Source organism: Ipomoea nil, unplaced genomic scaffold, assembly GCF_001879475.1.
Source record: "Ipomoea nil cultivar Tokyo-kokei standard unplaced genomic scaffold, Asagao_1.1 scaffold2280, whole genome shotgun sequence".
NCBI classification, from domain to species: Eukaryota; Viridiplantae; Streptophyta; class Magnoliopsida; order Solanales; family Convolvulaceae; genus Ipomoea; species Ipomoea nil.
Window position 1 is genome coordinate 266,727 of NW_017618708.1, and position 19,152 is coordinate 285,878.

General features: G+C 36.5%; 1 protein-coding gene across 1 annotated transcript in view; it reads left to right on the plus strand.

The window, feature by feature from the left end:
* The window catches only part of LOC109150724 (putative disease resistance RPP13-like protein 3), a 78,759-nt gene that overhangs the window by 19,843 nt on the left and 39,764 nt on the right, over positions 1-19,152 (plus strand). The window contains exons 2-3 of the mRNA XM_019298708.1: positions 622-933; positions 4,735-4,899. Of these exons, the coding sequence (XP_019154253.1) occupies positions 668-933; positions 4,735-4,899 (431 nt within the window). The 5' untranslated portion in view covers positions 622-667. The remainder of the gene's footprint in view (positions 1-621; positions 934-4,734; positions 4,900-19,152) is intronic.

A 19,152-nucleotide genomic window follows, 5' to 3' on the forward strand; every position in this document is an offset into this window, starting at 1 on the left:
TGGTGCACACTATTTGTGCACCAAATAGGTTCACGGAACTAGCCAACAGTCCTAGTGAAGGACTACTGGCTAGTCCCGTGGAGAGCCGGCTCTTGGGCACGAATCTCAGATAGATCCATTGCTCAAGGCCCACCAAGCTCCGCCAGGCCAAAAAGCTTACTGGTCGGGCCCTCTGTGGCTCAGCTACGTGTCGTTTGGACCGGGACTCGTGGGCTCTCAAGGCTCGAACACTTGGGTTCGCTATGACGCAATAGTAGAAGATAAAATTAAAATGTATATTTAAACCGCACTAGTAACTTGATGAATAATCGCTTTATGTACTTGTCTTATACACTATACAGGCATTTGTGATGACTATATATAAATATTTTTGATCTGTATATAAATTATGAATATCATAATATATAATTTATGATAATTGTAATAGCATTATTAGTCATATGTTAATTAAAACAAAATAAATTAAATAATTTTGTTTTAAAAAATAAGAAAAAAATAAATATGGTCCACAAAAATTTGACACACCGTATAGATAATTTTGTAATCTAATTTAAAAAAAAAAAAAAAAAAAAAAAAAAAAAAAAACGCGCTAACTGCTGTCCACTCATTCCAGCTGTGTAGACTTTCATTTCTTCTTAGTTAGTTCTGCAATGAAGTCTGATCATCGATGAGTTTATCGCAAATGGCTTATGCTGCTGTAACTTCGCTTAAAGGAACACTCCATCTACACTTCTTGCAATCACAACCACGCTTGCCTCTTCAACACAACCAAAAGATACTTAATTCTCTCCATGAAAATCTTGGTTTCCTCCAACAAGTTCTTGAGAAATCTGAGATAGCCTATAATAATGCGGGGATGAAAGATTTAGAGGCAGAGATCAGAGATGTAGCGTTCAAAGCAGAAGAAATGATTGAGATGGAATTGAGTAGCATATATCTAGCAAAGGGTTGTACGGGTATTCGTATAAAGGCTTCCCTCCTTAGGCTTCGTGGAATCTTCAATGAAGCAGTAAAACAGACTGATTATCTCAAGAAGAAGTTGATTAAAATTAGTGCAAAGCAGGTTGCAAAGGGTTCATCACAAGGTGAAAGGATCACTGACGTTTCACTCCTTGGTCGGATGCGACAACGAGGACTACTCCTTGGTTCAACATCATCACAGCATGATCTACAATGCCAGAGTAAATTTTCCAAAAACGCTTCAACAAAGTTTGACAATAGAATGGTCGGATGCAACGAGGAGTTCAAGACGATAATGGATCAGCTCACCCGACAATCAGCACAACAGCTACAAGTTGTGTCAATTGTAGGCATGGGAGGAATTGGCAAGACCACTTTAGCTCGCGAAGTCTACGAAGATTCATCAATTGCTTTTCATTTTGACAAACGAGCATGGGTTACTGTATCTCAAGAGCATAAGCTGCCACAAATGCTCCAATGCCTTGTTGGTTGTGTTAGTGCATCAAGTGATGAACAAAGCAGCAATGACGATGAAGGCCAATTAGCAGACCGTCTACGTAAACACTTGAAGGAACAGAGATATTTGATAGTGATGGATGATATATAGAGCACTAGTGCTTGGGATAGTGTGCAAAGATGTTTTCCAAATGATGATAATGGAAGTCGTATACTATTGACTTCTCGGCACAAGGAGGTGGCTGAATATGCAAGTTCAGGTAACTCTACCATTAACTTGCCATTCTTAGATGCCAATGAAAGTTGGAATCTCTACTGCAATGTGTTTGGTCAAACTAAATTTCTTTCAGTGTTTGAGCAAATTGGTAGAAACATAGTGAAGAAATGTAATGGATTACCTCTAGCTATTATTGTAGTAGCTAGTCTTCTCTCTAAGACAGAGGCGGCAGTGGAGAAGTGGAATAATGTTGCAGAAAATGTGAGTAGATATGTAATTGGTGATTCTAATGATGCATGTTCCAAAATATTATATTTGAGTTACAACCAATTACCACACCACTTAAAAGCTTGTTTTCTATATTTGGGAGTTTTTCGAGAAGACTATGAAATCCCTGTGAAGAAGTTGGTTATGTTGTGGGCAGTAGAGGGATTTTTGAGGGCAGAGGACCATCAAAATATGGAGGAAGTGGCTATGGAGTGTTTGCAAGATCTTGTTGATAGAAGTCTTGTTTTTGTTAGCAAACAGAGTTTCAATGGGAAGATGAAGGCAATAAGAATACATGACCTGTTGCGTGATTTGTGTTTGAGAGAAGCTCGACGTGAAAATCTCTTGAATGTCATTGGAGATGAAAAACTTCCATTTTACAAGAAGAAAATCTCTTGTCGTTGGATAACTGCTACATCACAGTTTCATCTACGTGCTTTGACAAAGTGCTCTGACAAATTGCATTCCTTACACTCTCATTATTATGTTTTTTACTCTAACTTTGCAAGTGTGGAACGTCTATTTTCACAGTTCAAACTACTAAGAGTAGTAGACATAGAGCTTATATCTAACCGTGAATATACGGTACTGCTATATGCTTTTACAAATCTTATTCATTTGAGATACTTAACTTTGAGGTGTTCTAGAGATGTTGTCCGCACACGTTTTTGTTTAGAGCACTTTGAGCATTCAAATATCCAAAGCTTTATTGTTCGTGGAGGTCGTGCTATAGTGGATTCCTCTAAGGCATATGGAATTTGGAAAATGCCACTACTAAGGAATCTTTGCATTGACCAGATTTTTTCATTAGGAACTTCGTCATTTGTTCATACAAACTTAGAGTGTATATATTGGTTGCATTCTAAGCTCTGTACAAAGGATATGTTTACAAGGATTCCAAATTTAAAAAAATTGGGGATTGATGGTGGATTGGGTGAAAACAATCCAGATTGTTTTTATAATTTTGTGCACTTGGGGCAGCTTGAGGAGCTAAGCATAAGAGAGTGGTGTAATCTCAACCGTATTCCATGTAGCGGCATTCCATGGGGAACTAGTTTTCTAACAAATCTTAAGAAGCTAAAATTCTTCTTGACTTATTTGGCATGGAGTGATATGAGGCTTTTTGGTATGTTGCCGAATCTAGAAGTTCTAAAGCTGAAACGTGCTATTGCTAGCAAACACAGAATGTGGGAGCCATCCGAGGAAGGATTCCCTCAATTGAAAAGATTGGTAATTGAAGATACATTTTTGGAACGTTGGAATGCCATGGGTGACCATTTCCCTCTGCTAGAATGTTTAGAGTTACGTGAATGCAAGCATTTGCAAGAAATCCCTAGTGGTTTTGCCGATATCACCACACTAGCACTGATTCAGTTAAACCGCTGTTGGGATTCTGTTCTGGTTTCTGCAAAGTTGATTCAAGAAAAGCAATACAACAACTATGGAAATGCCCTCCTTGTTCGTTCGGAAAGTATTATGGTCTCTTTCTATCCCTCAGCTCTAATATATATATTATAATGCGTTACCATTTAACATATATGCACTTACTTCATGCATGCTACTTGAATTCTTCATGGCCATTATATCTGATCTGATCTGTTTCCTCCCATCACTTCTATCTCATATTTCCTTACCTATCTAACTGCTGTGTGTTCACCTTTTCATTTTTACTTAATTTATCGATTGCAGACGGAACGTGCAAACAACAAATAGGAAGAATGGGATATGGAGGAAGAGAGTGATCTTTAGCAGTATTTGGCAGATCGAATATTCTGTTGCAAATCATAGTATTATATATTTTAGTAAACTGCAATGGTTTCTGCTTGTCAGAAGAAGTTGCTGATGGAAAGAGCTTAGTAAACTGCTGCTTTTTATTATTTTAGTTTTCGACTGTGTTTGCAGAAAGAGCTTAGGATCTTCTGAAAGTTGTTTGGTCTTGCTTTTTTAAAGAGTATTTTGAGATTAGATTTTTGAAAGCAGATATCCAATAAGAAGAAAGTTATTCACTTGAATGTGCTTAATTATTTTAAATTGTTTAATTAAAGTATCCAAATTTCAGAATATATATAGAGCATTGGTAGTTTTGAAGTTATAACTACAATATAAATTTGAACTTGCAATCTTGGTGTCAATATAATGTTTTTCAATTATGCCATCCAAGTGAATGAGTGATGCTCTTTTTGGTTGCAGCAGTTTACTAACCATTTTCATGTAACAGAGTGGGTGAAGAGAGAGCAAATGGAGCAACTGTTACCCATCAACTCATCAAGAACAAAAAAAAAAAGAAAAAAAAAAACTCACATTAATACTATCTCAAAAACCTGTTCTATCCTCCCTCATTCATGTAGGAAAATACTATTTAAAAATCCACTAAAATCTTATTGTTGAGATTGCTATTAGGACATACAATATTAGTACTTTTTTTTTTTGGTTGAAATACTTATTATTCTTTACAAGGTAGTATTTATTTTATACTTTTTCAAATATTTTCACCCAAAAAATCTAAGCCCCACCACCGAAATTCGAACCTATAACCACCCATTGGAGAGAACCAGGATACTTAATTTGATAAGGAGAACTGCAAATTGTGATCGATCTTAGGGTTTAAATTTCATATTTAGAATGTCTTAAACGAAGGGGTGACCGACGTGATGAATTTTGTCACTAAAATAATAGTCGTGGATGAAAATTGATAGTAAAATATTTAAATATTTACAATCATGAGCAGTATGTCCAAAATGCATCACAAGCACCAAAACCAAACACAATGGGTTACCAAAAATACAAAGGGTCAAAGGTAATATTCAAAAGATTGAGATAGAGTTGAGTAGCATATATCTAGCAAAGGGTTGGACAAAGCGTATTCGTATAAAGGCTTCCCTCCTCAGGCTTCGTGAAATCTTCACTAAAGCAGTAAACCAGACTGATTACCTCAAGAAGGAGTTGATTAAAATTAGTGAAAAGCAGCTAGCGAATGGTCCATCACAAGGTGAAAGGATTTCACTCCTTGGTCGGATGCGACAAAGAGGACTACTCCTTGGTTCAACATCATCACAGCATGATCTACAACGCCAGAGTAAATTTTCCAAAAACGCTTCAACAAAGTTTGACGTACAGTAGAATGGTCGGATGCAACAAGGAGTTCAAGACGATAATGGATCAGCTCACCCGAAAATCAGCACAACAGCTCCAAGTTGTGTCAATTGTAGGCAATGGAGGAATTGGCAAGACCACTTTAGCTCGCAAAGTCTACGAAGATTCATCAATTACTTTTCATTTTGACAAACGAGCATGGGTTACTGTATCTCAAGAGCATAAGTTGCCACAAATTCTCCAATGCCTTGTTGGTTGTGTTAGTGCATCAAGTGATGAACAAAGTAGCAATGACGATGAAGGCCAATTAGCAGACCGTCTACGTAAACACTTGAAGGAACAAAGATATTTGATAGTGATGGATGATATATGGAGCACTACTGCTTGGGATAGTGTGCAAAGATGCTTTCTAGATGATAATAATGGAAGTCGTATATTATTGACCTCTCGGCTCAAGGAGGTGGCTGAATATGCAAGTTTAGGTAACTCTACCATTAACTTGCCATGTTGGGGAAAATTGCAACGTCAACGCGCGATCTGGAAGCCTTTTAAGAAGCATGGACACTATTGGTGTATGGTTGAAAGGAAATTTGTGTCGTGTTACAATAACACTACCTTAAAAGCGTTATTTGCCCGGTAACGGTGCATTTAGAAACCTTGGACGCTTTCGACAGGCTACACAGACCTACTACGGATAGCTTGCACTAGCAATCACGTAGGCGAACCTGACTATATATATGCTCAGACTAGAGGATATGCACGAAGTGAACAAAAGCCAAAAAGGAAACTTCCTTTTTGAGTGTATTGATGAATGGTGAAGGATACTATATTTATAGTCAAGGAGCTCTAACCATGACCACATACACTCACGCAAATAGTGGAAGGCTTAGACCATTACTCTACTTTGTCATACCCACGTTCACACCACTTTTGTGGACAAGGAGCACGTGGAGCCTAGAAGTTAGGACAAGAATGTTGACTTCTAATTTGAATGTCTTTTCCCAACAATCCCCCACACGTTCAAAGTTGAAGGCTAGAAGGAAACCATGTCTAAGCAATACAAATGAGTTGATCTTAATGTCAATGTTTGAGAACTTGAACTGACACGTAGTGACACTGAGTAATTTTCTTCCCGGGAGTGATGTGAATCTTGAACTCACCGGTTAGATAAATTTTGAACTCGAATGCACACACCAACTCAAAAGGTAGGTCCTACAAAAGTTAAACTCTTTGACTTCTTATGAACACCCTTAGTATTAAGGAATGTTACGTCTGTCTCAAATATAGACTTCTACTATACCCTGTCAAAGTCTATCACAACATAGACTTTTAACTTTGACAAGTCTTACCCCATTACAGATTTTTATGTCTTATCAAGTCTATCTCAATATAGAATTTCAACTCTATCAAGTCTATCTTAGTATAGACTACCATTAAAGACTTATAGAGTAGTTAAAGACATAAATCAGTTGTAAGTCTTTTCGTCCTATCATAGGCACTGTTATTTGCAAAGAAAATGACAGTTTGTGAATCACAATGTGGTGAAGGTGTTGGACACCCCCACAACTGCACGGTTATCAACATGTTTCATAGCCACTCAGCTTCTTGGGATAACCCCATTATCTTTCATATGAGGCGGTTAGTCATTTTCTACTCAAGTTAGGGATCTCTTTAGGTCTACCTCAACATAGACCACCCCAATTGAGTATAAGTCACCAAGAGCACTTTGTATTACTCATGTCATTATGCGGTGAATTCAATAGGTTTGTCTCAACAAAACCACCATTTCTCAAAGAGTTATGAATTCATTAAGAGATGTAGCTCAACCTCACAAGTACACACACTGTCAGAATGACCAACTAGTGTACTATTTTGTAACTCTTTTCATGGCTTCGTTTGACCACAGAAGTGGGATCCACCACGAATTCATTACCACTTGGACTTTAAGTCCTTCAAATGAGTCAGCGACTAATCTTCATAGTTAGCCATCAAGTAAGTTAATTCTCTTGATCAAACTTACATGCACTTTGACGATTACTTCTTTTACTCGTAAATAATCCCTTGAGATTTTCATGTTTAACATGAAACATCCTCTTTCATCATTATTCTCAATACCACAGAGAAACTTTTGATGAAAATATAAGGAGTTTATTACCCCCACAATGCAACATTTACAAATATTTTTGTCAAATGTATTTGATATCTTACCCAGACTGATATTTGGTGCCCATCATTAGCTCCTTTGTAGACTGAGTTTTGCCGACTTGCTTTTTGGAGCATTATAGAAGTTTCGCACTCTGCCTGATACATGCTCAACAGTTGAATGTATTTCAACAAACTTGATTATCTCAATTGATCACAATTACTCTTTAACTGGGAATTATAGGTATTTCAATATGACTCAACCAAGAGTTTAAATAATATATATACAAATGTTCATTGTTAGTAAGCCATAGAAATAATGTTGTCCACATGCTACATCAAGTTGAACAACATAATCATAAATTTCACATCATATTCTTATAAGAAATTAATCTCATACACAAGGAATATGTTCGAGCTCATATTTATTCGGAAATGTCTCTCAACAATGAGACTTCAGAGTTGCCACTTGCAGAATTTCCATTCCCTTGAGGAAATCAAAACTCATGGAAAGCATTCATAGATGCAGATCAATATTACTATTGCAGTACTTCAACAAATTCTATTGCAAGGCTTTGATTGTTTAACAACATATGAAAGTCAACCTCATTTCAGGTGAAGATCAAGTGGCGCTCTAACTAGCCTGCATGATCAATGCCCTACTTCTTAAGTACTCCCAGGTCGAGTGGTGAAACCGAAGTTTATTTAAAACCCATCTTCCTAGACAGAGTGTTTAAGAATGATGACTTTTCCATGTTCTCACTAAATTACAATTGAAGCCTATGATATATGCTCTTATTTTTATACAAATAATTTTAGTAAAATGTTTGAGCAATATCTATGCACGAATTATTTCAATCAATGTCATTAGTATTCAAAATACTAAAGAAATAAGTACTACTAAGTAATCAAAATCTAGACAACTCAACTATAACTCAGTACTAAGACAATCATACTTCATGCGAACCCTTAGAACTAGAGTAAATATAGTTACTCAAAAATAACTACTTATTTAAAGAGATTCAATACTCATCTTGCTCTGTCAGATTGACTTTTGCTAGTTTTGCCATTGTGATGGTAGCACTGGTGTGCTCGGTGTCCTTGCTTTCTGTATGTAAAATACCTTCCTTTGAACTTCTTGATTTTTCTACTCCTTTTGTTGTAGACAGTTCTGAAACTTTGATTTTTAGTTTCATTGGCACCATTCTTTTCTGACAGTGATTCCCAAATGACTTTTGCTGAGTCTTGTTTGATATAGATGTCAAACAAATCGTCATTTATTTGTGATAGAAGGTATCCTCTGACTGCTGCATTGTCATTTCTAAACTGCATCAGAGTTACACCCGGTTCTTGACCCGGAATATAATCTATTTCAGGACTGTTTTCTCTCGATTCTTCACCTGGAGTGTAATCAGATTCATGGTTAGCTTTTGTAGCACCAAAGGGAGAGAACATTGTTGGAGTAGGTTCAGGTGCAACTGAATATAGCACGTAAACCAACTTTAATTGTTCAAAGAGAATAAGCATTCTTTGAGCCCACCTGCTGTAATTTTTCCCATCAAGCGCGGTAATTTTTGATAGATCCGGTATGACAGAAGGTGCCATAATTCTAAAGGTTGACTATTGCACAAATAACGCTTTTAACTGTTGGGGAAAATTGCAACGTCAACGCGCGATCTGGAAGCCTTTTAAGAAGCACGGACACTATTGGTGTATGGTTGAAAGGAAATCTGTGCCGTGTTACAATAACACTACCTTAAAAGCGTTATTTGCCCGGTAACGGTGCAGTTAGAACCCTGGCATGCTTTCGACAGGCTACACAGACCTACTACGGATAGCTTGCACTAGCAATCACGTAGGCGAACCTGACTATATATATGCTCAGACTAGAGGATATGCACGAAGTGAAGAAAAGCCAAAAAAAGGAAACTTCCTATTTGAGTGTATTGATGAATGGTGAAGGATACTATATTTATAGTTAAGGAGCTCTAACCATGACCACATACACTCACGCAAATAGTGGAAGGCTTAGACCATTACTCTACTTTGTCATACCCACGTTCACACCACTTTTGTGGACAAGGAGCACATGGAACCTAGAAGTTAGGACAAGAATGTTGACTTCTAATTTGAATGTCTTTTCCCAACATGCCATTCTCAGATGCCAATGAAAGTTGGAATCTCTACTTCAATGTGTTTGGTCAAACGAAATTTCTTTTCGTGTTTGCGCAAATTGGTAGAAACATAGTGAAGAAATGTAATGGACTACCTCTAGCTATTACTGTAGTAGTTAGTCTTCTCTCCAAGATAGAGGCGATAGTCGAGAAGTGGAATAATGTTGCAGAAAATTTGAGTAGATATGTAATTGGTGATTCTAATGATGCATGTTCCAAAATATTATATTTGAGTTACAACCAATTACCACACCACTTAAAAACTTGTTTTCTATATTTTGGAGTTTTTCGAGAAGACTAAGAGATCCCTCTGAAGAAGTTGGTTACTTGGTTAGGTTGTGGGAGGTAAAGGGATTTTTGAGGGCAGAGGAGCATCGAAATATGGAGGAAGTGGCCATGGAATGCTTGCAAGATCTTGTTGATAAAAGTCTTGTTTTTGTTAGCAAACAGAGCTATAATGGGAAAATGAAGACAATAAGAATACATGACATGTTGGGTGATTTGTGTTGGAGAGAAGCTCGACATGAAAATCTCTTGAATGTTATTGGAGATGAAAAATTTCCATTTTTCGAGAAGAAAATCTCTTGTCGTTGGATAAGTGTTTCATCAAGCAGGTTTCATCTACTTCCTTTGACAAAGTGCTTTCACAAATCACATTCCTTTCACTATCCTTTTTCTTATTTCCATACAAGTCCGGAACATCTATTTTCACGCTTCAAACTACTAAGAGTAGTAGACATAGCATGTCTACTTTGCTTTAGATATATGCTACCAAATGAGCTTGCAAATCTTATTCGTTTGAGATACTTAGCTTTGAGGTATTCAACAATGAATCCCCCCAAATATATTTATTTTGAGCTCTTTGAGAATTGCAATTTGCAAAGCTTTATTGTTAATAACCATTAAGATACAGTCAATTTCTTTGTGGCATCTGGAAGTTTGAAAATGCGACTATTAAGGAATTTATACATTGAATTGATTATTTCATTATGAACTTTGCCAGTTGTTCATAGAAACTTAGAGAGATTATCTTGGTTGGATCCTAAGCTCTGTACAGAGGATCTATTTACAAGGATTTCAAATTTAAAAAAAAAAAATTGGGGATTAAGGGTAGATACGATGAAGACAATCTAGAGGTTCTAAAACTGAAACATGCTATTGATAGGAAAGACAGAATGTGGGAGCCATCCGAGGAAGGGTTCTGTCAATTGAAAAGATTGGTAATTGAAAATGAATATTTGGAACGTTGGAATGCCGTGGGTAACAATTTCCCTGTGCTAGAATGCTTAGAGTTACGTACATGCGACCATTTGTGAGAGATCCCTAGTGGTTTTGCCGGTATCATCACACTAGCACTGATTTAGTTAAACTGCTGTTGGGATTCCGTTCTGGCTTCCTCAAAGTTAATTCAAGAAGAGCAATACAGCAACTATGGAAATGCCCTTCTTGTTCGTTCGGAAAATATTATGGTCTCTTTCTATCCCTCTAATATATGAGTGATCATTTAACATGCACTTACTTCATGCTACTTGAATTCTTCATGGCCATCTGATCTAATCTATTTCCCTTCACTTCTATCTCATATTTCTTTACCTATCTAACTGCTGTGTGTTCACCTTTTCTTTTTTACTTAATTTATCAATCGCAGATGAAACGTACGTGTAAACAACAAAGAGGAAGAACTGGATGTGGAGGAAGAGAGTACAGTGATGTTTTGGTGAATTAGGCTGCTGGTATTTGAATTGGCACAATACTCTGTTGCAAATCATAATATTATATATTTTGTTGGTTGCAGCAGCTTAATAACCATTTTCATGTAACAGATCAGAGTGGGTGATGAGAGAGCAAGTGTTATCGGAGAGAGCTTGACCAAGGGAGACCTAACATCTTGCTTGGATTTTTTAGCCTCAAACAACTTAGCTATTGCTTGTTGTGAACTGCACTTCTCAACAGTTTGTTAAGTAAATTCGTAACATGATCGAATAAATAGTTTGGCAAATTACGATAAATAATCGAGTTAGTACTTTTGTTGATATGGTCATTTATAAACTAAGCATAGAACCTGTGAGATTTTTGAGCCATTGTTTGATACTTTAGTCCCATTTGTTTCTTTCTTGTGTGTTTTATCCTTCCATAATTTTGTCTCTAGAACTTGAATTGTATTCTCTTTAAAACTAGTTTAATTGGCACATGCATGATTCACATGCATGATTAAGGTCATAATTTGATTTTGAGCTACATTATAATAGTCAAATAGCATGTTTACCTTGTGATTGATTTTCCCTTGTTAATCCACTTTTAACTTTTAAACCATAATTTTATTTATTTTAAACCACACTACAAAACTTTTATATCTAAGCTTTGTAACTAATATTATGCACTCAAAGTTTTCATCTTAATGAAAATTTAGTTATTTAGGTGTGTACAAGCATTAATGAGCATTAGATGTTCTTTTTTCTGTAAGTTTGAAGTTTTGTCATAATAAAATAAAAATAAAAATGGTTAGGAATCATTTCTTAAATAGATTTTGATAATACTAAGTAAATTTTATCAAGCAAATTAGAACCCCAAAATTATGTGTAATTTTCTCTTAGAAAGGCCCTTTGAGCATTGGAATATGCAAAGTTTTATTATTCGTGCACGTGTGATATGTTGGATACCTCTCAAGCATATAAAATTTGGGAAATGTCACTGTTAAGGAATTTTTGTGTTGAGGGAATTCCGTTTTCATTAGAAACTTCATAGGTTGTTCATAGACACTTAGAGACTATCTTGGTTGAATCCTAAGTGTTGTACGAGGGATCTCTTTACAAAGATTTTGAATTTTAAAAAAATTGGGAATTCAAGGTGGACTCTTTAGCTTTTTCAAAAATCTAGTTTACTTTAATAATTTTGTGCAGCTGGGGCAGCTTGTGAAGCTAATCATCAAAGATCTAAATCTTGAATGTATTCGGGGTAGCGTCATCCCATGGACAACTAGTTTTGTTCCAAATCTTAAGAAGGTCAACTTCATTGATACTTATCATTTGTCATGGAGTGATATGAGGAGGTGCTTCTACCCGCAGCTGAATCCCAGATCTCCAAAGATCAAGTGTTTGGAGGCACAAATGAGAGGTGATGGTTGTTTTGTAAATATTAAAGTCAAATGTGGAAATGGGCAGAGGTTTAAAACCTTGGGATGAGGTTTTGATGGAGTAAATGCTTGGGATGAGGTTTTTCTTGGGATAAGGAGGAGCAATTCCTTGGGCATAGGTTTGAGTAAAGTGGAATTCCTTGGGCATAGGTTTTGCTTGGGGAAAAGCTTGGGCATAGGCTTTGCTTGGGGAAAGCTTGGGCATAGGTTTTGCTTGGGGAAACTTTGCAAGAGTAGATTTTCATATCTTGCAAATCTCTAGGCATTTGGTTGCTATATATAAGCAACATCGCTGCATTCATTTTAATCATCCCATTCGAAATACAGAGAGTAGTATAGCAAAATACAGAGAGTAAAAATAGAGAGTTATATTTGTAATTCCTATTGTAATATCCTTTTTCCAATACAGAAAATTCTTCTTCAAATTGCTTTATTTTGTGTATGATTTATTATAAATTTTACACTATAAATTTATTCTCAATAATTCTGGTTCAAGTTGTTATTGTATTCTGGTGTTGTGAACCGTATCAATCCTAACAAAGTGGTATTTTGAGCCCGGTTGGTTCATAGATATATTGTTCAAGTTTTGAATCCAAAACACCACTTACAATGGTGGCAAATTATGAGATTGAAAAGTTCAATGGGAACAATTTTTCATTGTGGAAAATGAGAATTAAAGCAGTTTTCAAGAAAGATAACTGCATAGTAGCAATTGGAGAAAGACCAGCCGATTTATGATGCGAAGTGGACAGAAATTGATAGCAACGCTATTGCTAATATGCATTTAGCACTTTGTGATGAAGTTTTGTCAAGTGTGGCAGAAACAGGTATGACAAAAGAGGTATGGGATACTCTCATAAATTTGTATGAGGCCAGATCACTTTATAACAAAATCTTCTTGAAGAGGAAGCTATACACTCTCAGGATGATGGAGACATCCTCAGTAACTACGCACATCAACACTCTCAACACTCTATTTTCACAATTCTCGGTGTTGAGTTATAAAATAGAAGTGAATGAACATGCTGAAATCTTACTCCAAAGTCTACTAGATTCATATGATCAACTCATTATCAATCTAGTTAACAACAAGGAAGTGCTTGTCTTCGATGATATTCCAGCTACAGGTCTTGAAGAAGAATGTCGGGTCAAAATCAAAGAAGATAAAGTTGGAATCTCACAACAAACTCAAGCGTTGACAGTGACAAGAGAAAAATCAATGGAGCCTGGCTCCAATGGGAGTCACAACCGAGGTAGATCAAAATCAAGGGGTAAGAAGAATGTAAGTGTTTTTGTGACAATCCAAAAATTGTTTTCCCAAATTCTATTTTATGAAATTCCAAAATAAATTATTTTTACTCCTATGAAAATTTTCTAAAAGGGTGTATGAATTAAATATTTTTAAATTCCTTATTTCAAATAATTCAACACCAAAAATTCTTATATTTTGAAAATCCTATTTATTAGGTATACTTACGTACCAAGTTTTGACCCAAAAAGTCAATCTGAGCGAAACTTGATAGGGACCTGTGAAACTGATTCAAGTGTTTTGCCCTAGGAATATACTTTCAAATGAATCTATTTTATTCCTAAAAATTTAGAAACCTATTTTTATCCTAAATTGACCCAATTTTTGACCCAAAATTATAAGCCGGGGTTTTAATCGTGAAATGATCAAATTGGCCCTCACTTGGCCGAAATTCTCATCAGCCCTTCCTTAAGGTTTGGTGCCCTACTATTTAAACACCCTTAGAGCAGATATGCTATTCATTCTCTTTTCTCTTCAGCAGCCAACATCTTCAAGACTCTCTCTCTCGTGTATCTCCCCTCCATCATCATCTTCTTTATTCCTTCAACAGAGATTAAGCTAGCCTAGAGATCCCAATATTTCAGTAAGTTTTTCCTCTTTTCTTCTTTTCTTCTCCTTCATTCTTCCTTCATTTTCTAAGCTGTGAATGTGTTTGTTTGGGTTTTTGTGGTGGCTTGCTTGAGAAATGGAGATGGTGGAAGAAGATAAAGCTTAGGGGATGAGCTTAGGAATGGATTTGGCTAGATCAAGGTATAAACCAGGGATTCCCAAATCTATTATTTTAGCCCTATGTTGCTTGATTTCTTGAGATTTGATGCTTAGAAATGATTGAGAGTGCATGATAATATGTTTATTGTGTGTTGATGATGTTATATGAACTATTCATGGTTGTGTGGAAGTATTTTGTTGATGTCTGAGCTTTATAAATGGAGATTTAATCATCTGATGTGTTGCAGAAGTTCTCTGGTCTGAGACCCTGTTTGGCCTTGCGGGCCTTGCCAACGGAGATCCACCACAGAAAAGTATTTCTTTTTAAATAAACAACACGAGTATAAGTATACATATAGCATCATATCCTTACTTATATCATGGCATAACATATGTCCTATCTTGTTTATATGAGAAGTAAGGTATCATTCATTGCTTGAGTATTAGCATGAAGGCATGATCCTATCTGTTAGCTTTAGTTCATGTCAGTATCTATCTTGAAAGCATCAGTATGATTGCAAGATGTGCATAGTAGCTTATAAAAGATCTGTATCTATATCCAGTACATGTTATGTGCATGAGTTTGAGTTATGAGTTAATAGCTGTTGATATGAGTATAAGTTGTTGAGCATATAGAAGTATATAAAGTATATCTACTGATTGAGTGTATTATTTGCTTATGTTCATACTTGAGAATGTGTATGAATGCAAAACGTTTTCCAACCTATATTTATAGTATTTTACAGGGTTGAGTGGCTTTATACTAAGCATTCTATGTGATAAGTATCTATTTGTCTATATTTTCCCTCCTTTAACTAAGCCATTTTGTTTATAGATCATTCCAAATTTCATGAGATTATGACTAAATTGTGTTATTTTGCAAGGAGTTTGGTTTGGAAAGCATTGGAAGCAAAGATGAGTAATATCATGCATTTTGAAGGACATTGGAGTCAAATGGATCGTTTTGGATGCATTAGGAGTCCATGGGAGCCAATGAGAAGTTAAGAGGATGGACAAATACTTCCAAGAGAGCCTAATAGTGGTGTACTCAATGGTCTTAGTCATTTGGGCAAATCAAAACAAAAGAGGAGCAAAAGATCAAGACATTGTAATTTTTGCTCATTTCAGACGCTGTTCGGTATTTTGACCATATCTCGGCCTAGGAATGTCCAAATAAAGTGATTCGTGCACCATTTCAAAATAAACTTAAATTGCTACAACTCTGTTGAAGACCACAAGTGCCAATAAAATGGTTTTAGGGGTAAAAAATAGCCTAGACGTCATGACAAGTGCACAGAATTGTGTTTTCAGGAGCCTGGTACTGCCTTGCGTACCCCCATCCCTTGGCCAAAATGACTTGTAAATTTTATTATGACCGTCCCTCATTGGTTGTCCACGGATTCCATTATCCAGAAGTACGAATCTCTTCTCCCTGATCCAGTGTTCTGTGGAAATGCACCAAAAATGGTACTGCCTTGCGTACCCCCATCCCTGAGGCAGTACCACTGTGCTCTGTTCACTATATAGGCGCAGTTTTAGTCATTTATACATGGTTTTGGACCTTGTTCCAACCCTAGACATTCTCTACTCATTTCCTTCATATTTTTAGGTTAGATTAGGCTTAGATTTATGTTTCTTAACACTTTTAAAGCTTGTAATCTTGGATTTGAAGCTTGGATTCCAACATTTCAAGACTCCACCATCCATTTTCAATAGAAAAGCTTTCTTTTGCTTATCTTTTTCTTTTGCAAGATTTATGTTTAATGCTTGTGTTTTTGTGTTATTTATGCTATTTATCATAAGTAGTTACTTTATGGATTTGAGTTAGGGTTGTATTTTCTATCTTGATGCTTGATTTATGATTATTGCAAAAAGGGGAAGAACTCTAACCTAGGGTTCTTGAGTTTATGAATGATTTGTGTTTTTATATTGTTAATGCTTGGTGTACAACATTCATTGGCATGTTTTGGAGGATTCTTTGCCTCGATGAGAGTTGGGTCAATATTCCAAGCCACTCCTTGCATAAACTCGATTTTTCCTATGAAAATGGGGGAAATTGGTGGTTTTAGATGCTTTGTGTTCTTGAAGAACTTGGAGTTGATTCACCACGAAAGTGGAGTAACTCCTTGTTCTAATCCTTGTCATTGCTCACGTGAGTGGCTTATAGACTAGGATTCCTACATGCATCCCCTCTATTCCTTGGTTGTGTGATTTTTCCCAATCATTAGGTTGTGCTATGCATCTAGAAGATAATGCTCCCTAGCTTGAGTCCTATTTCTTTATTTCGTGTTCACATCTTGTTAATGTGTGTTTGTGTTACTTTGTGTAGTTACCGTAGCCTCAATCTCGTTATGATTTGCTTAGCTTCTTGTTGATTTCCTTATGCTAGTGCCTATTTTCTTGTGATTGCATATTGCGTGCCATAACCCCCAATCCCCTGAGGAAGACATTACACACCCGTACACTCACAATCACTTATTTTTGCTACAATAAATATGCTAACGGGTTTATTTTTTTCCTATGTGTTTTTATAACCCCTTCCAGGTGGACCCAGTGCATGATGAGAGCGCACGTCAATAGAGTAGTGCGTAGCTCTAGTTTTAGTAGATGTTAGATCTGTACTCCCCTTTCCTTAGTAGTATTTTGTTGTTGGTTGTAGCTAGACTACCTTACTCTTGTTGGTGCGTAGACACCAGGGATTGCTTCCCCCTTTTTTTTGTCGTTTTGTTGAGCTTTGACTCTAGTACTTAGTAGTTTTGTTTAGCCTGTGTAGTTACTCGAGAGTGGGTAACTATGGCGGTGACATTCCCCTTAGTGTTTGAATTGGATTTTGTATCCTAGTTTATTTAATCTTACCTTGATTAATCCTATTTAGAATGTTTATTTTGGGGCTCTAGAGTTTAGAAAAAGGGGTGTTACAAGTCGGTATTAGAGCGGTACGAACCGCTAGGACATAAGAAAACTAAGCTTTGAGATTGGGTATAAGAACCCTAGGTTGAATCCTGTGGTGGTTAAAGTTAAAGAAATGAGCCCTAAGTTATAAGTTATAAGATGAGTATGATGGTCTTACTTGAGCCTAGGGAGTTTGACCATAAGCAAAGTGCTTAAGTATGAGATTTTCAGGCTAAGAAGTTCTTTTGAGGACATCAGTTATGTATAGGAACGCGGTGAGATTGTGAGTTTCATGCGCGTGCATAACATGATTATATGTTATCTAACTTTTTTAGCATTTAGTTTATTTTATTCTCAGAAGTTGAAAGTTATGTGATAAGTTTTGCTAAATTGACAAGTGTAAGAGCTATGCTTTATATTTGCTAAGTGAGTTTTGGTGGTTGTTGCACCCTGATGGGGTGCACCTTCTGGTAAGTTCCTCTTTGTTAGTTAAGTAGTTGCTTCGTTTAGCCTGGTTAAAGACCCGAGTAAGAAGAAAAAGTAGTTTGGATGTCTATTGTTGCGAAATAGTAAGGTAGTAGTGTATGTATCTAGACAACCGAAGAACTTGATGAAGAAGACTTTTCGACTTGCGGTTTAAAGTTGACAGTAGCAGCCTATGCGCGAAGGAATAGGCATCACCACTCACGTGATAATGTCTGCAAGGTCTAAGCTAAACCCAAAAGTTGAAGTGGATCCCACACAACTAAAGACAGATCTGAAGAAAAGAAAGCAATTGGAGTTTAAAGACTAAGGATTTAAGGGCTCTTGATTGTGAAAGAAAGACAAGAGTAGATGTTGATGCAACAAAAAGGAAACAAATTACGCCAAGTGGGTGCTTTTGGGATCAAGTGGGTGTTTTTCTTACTTGAGTATGTTCTTTCAACTCTTTTCCACTTCTCAATGTAATTGCACTTACATTTTCCTTTGGGTTCACAACAGTTTGTGATGGCAATTTACCTTGAGACTCCAATCTACTCACGGTAGATGCAAGCTGGCTCAATTAACTTTCTAAGTGTTGAATACTTGTTCGTGTTTCCTGCTGAAATTGTTGTGTGTTAGTAGCAAGTGACTTAACAATATCTTCCAATGACGTACCTGAATTAGAAGATGACTGTTGTGAGTATGAAGGTTGTTGTTGTGGAACATGCTGATATTGTTGAAACTGTGGGCGTGCTTTATAGCTAAAATTAGGATGATTCCTCCATCCTGGGTTGTATGTATTTGAGTAGGGATCATAATTTCTTTGTGGTTGTCCCGGAAATCCTCCAACTGCATTGACATCCTCACAAGAGTTGTATTGAAGCGTCGGGCACATGTCAGCTCACTAGTACAAAATTGAACATAGAAGATTGACCATAGGCCACCATTGTTGAAAGAATGGTTGCCTAATCTTAACCCAAAAATTCGCGGTGGCAATTTTGTAAATAAGTGATCAATAATTCACCACCATTGTTAGTTGTAATGGTTGCCCATTGTATTTTGTATTTATTTAAAAAAAAAAATTGATTTATAATAGACAACCATTCCTAATAGAAATGGTTGCCTTAAAATAGAACTTGTTTTACAATAGGCAACCATTTTGAATAGAAATGGTTGCCTAATATTAACCCTAGATCTATCCACCACTCCATCAGATATGATATGCTCATCCTCTCATACCCAACACCGTCTGCTCCGACCTGCAGATCTGCTCCGATCTTCAACACCGTTTGCCGATAGTCTGACGCCGCCGGCCACCCACCGCCGTCTGCTTCGTTCA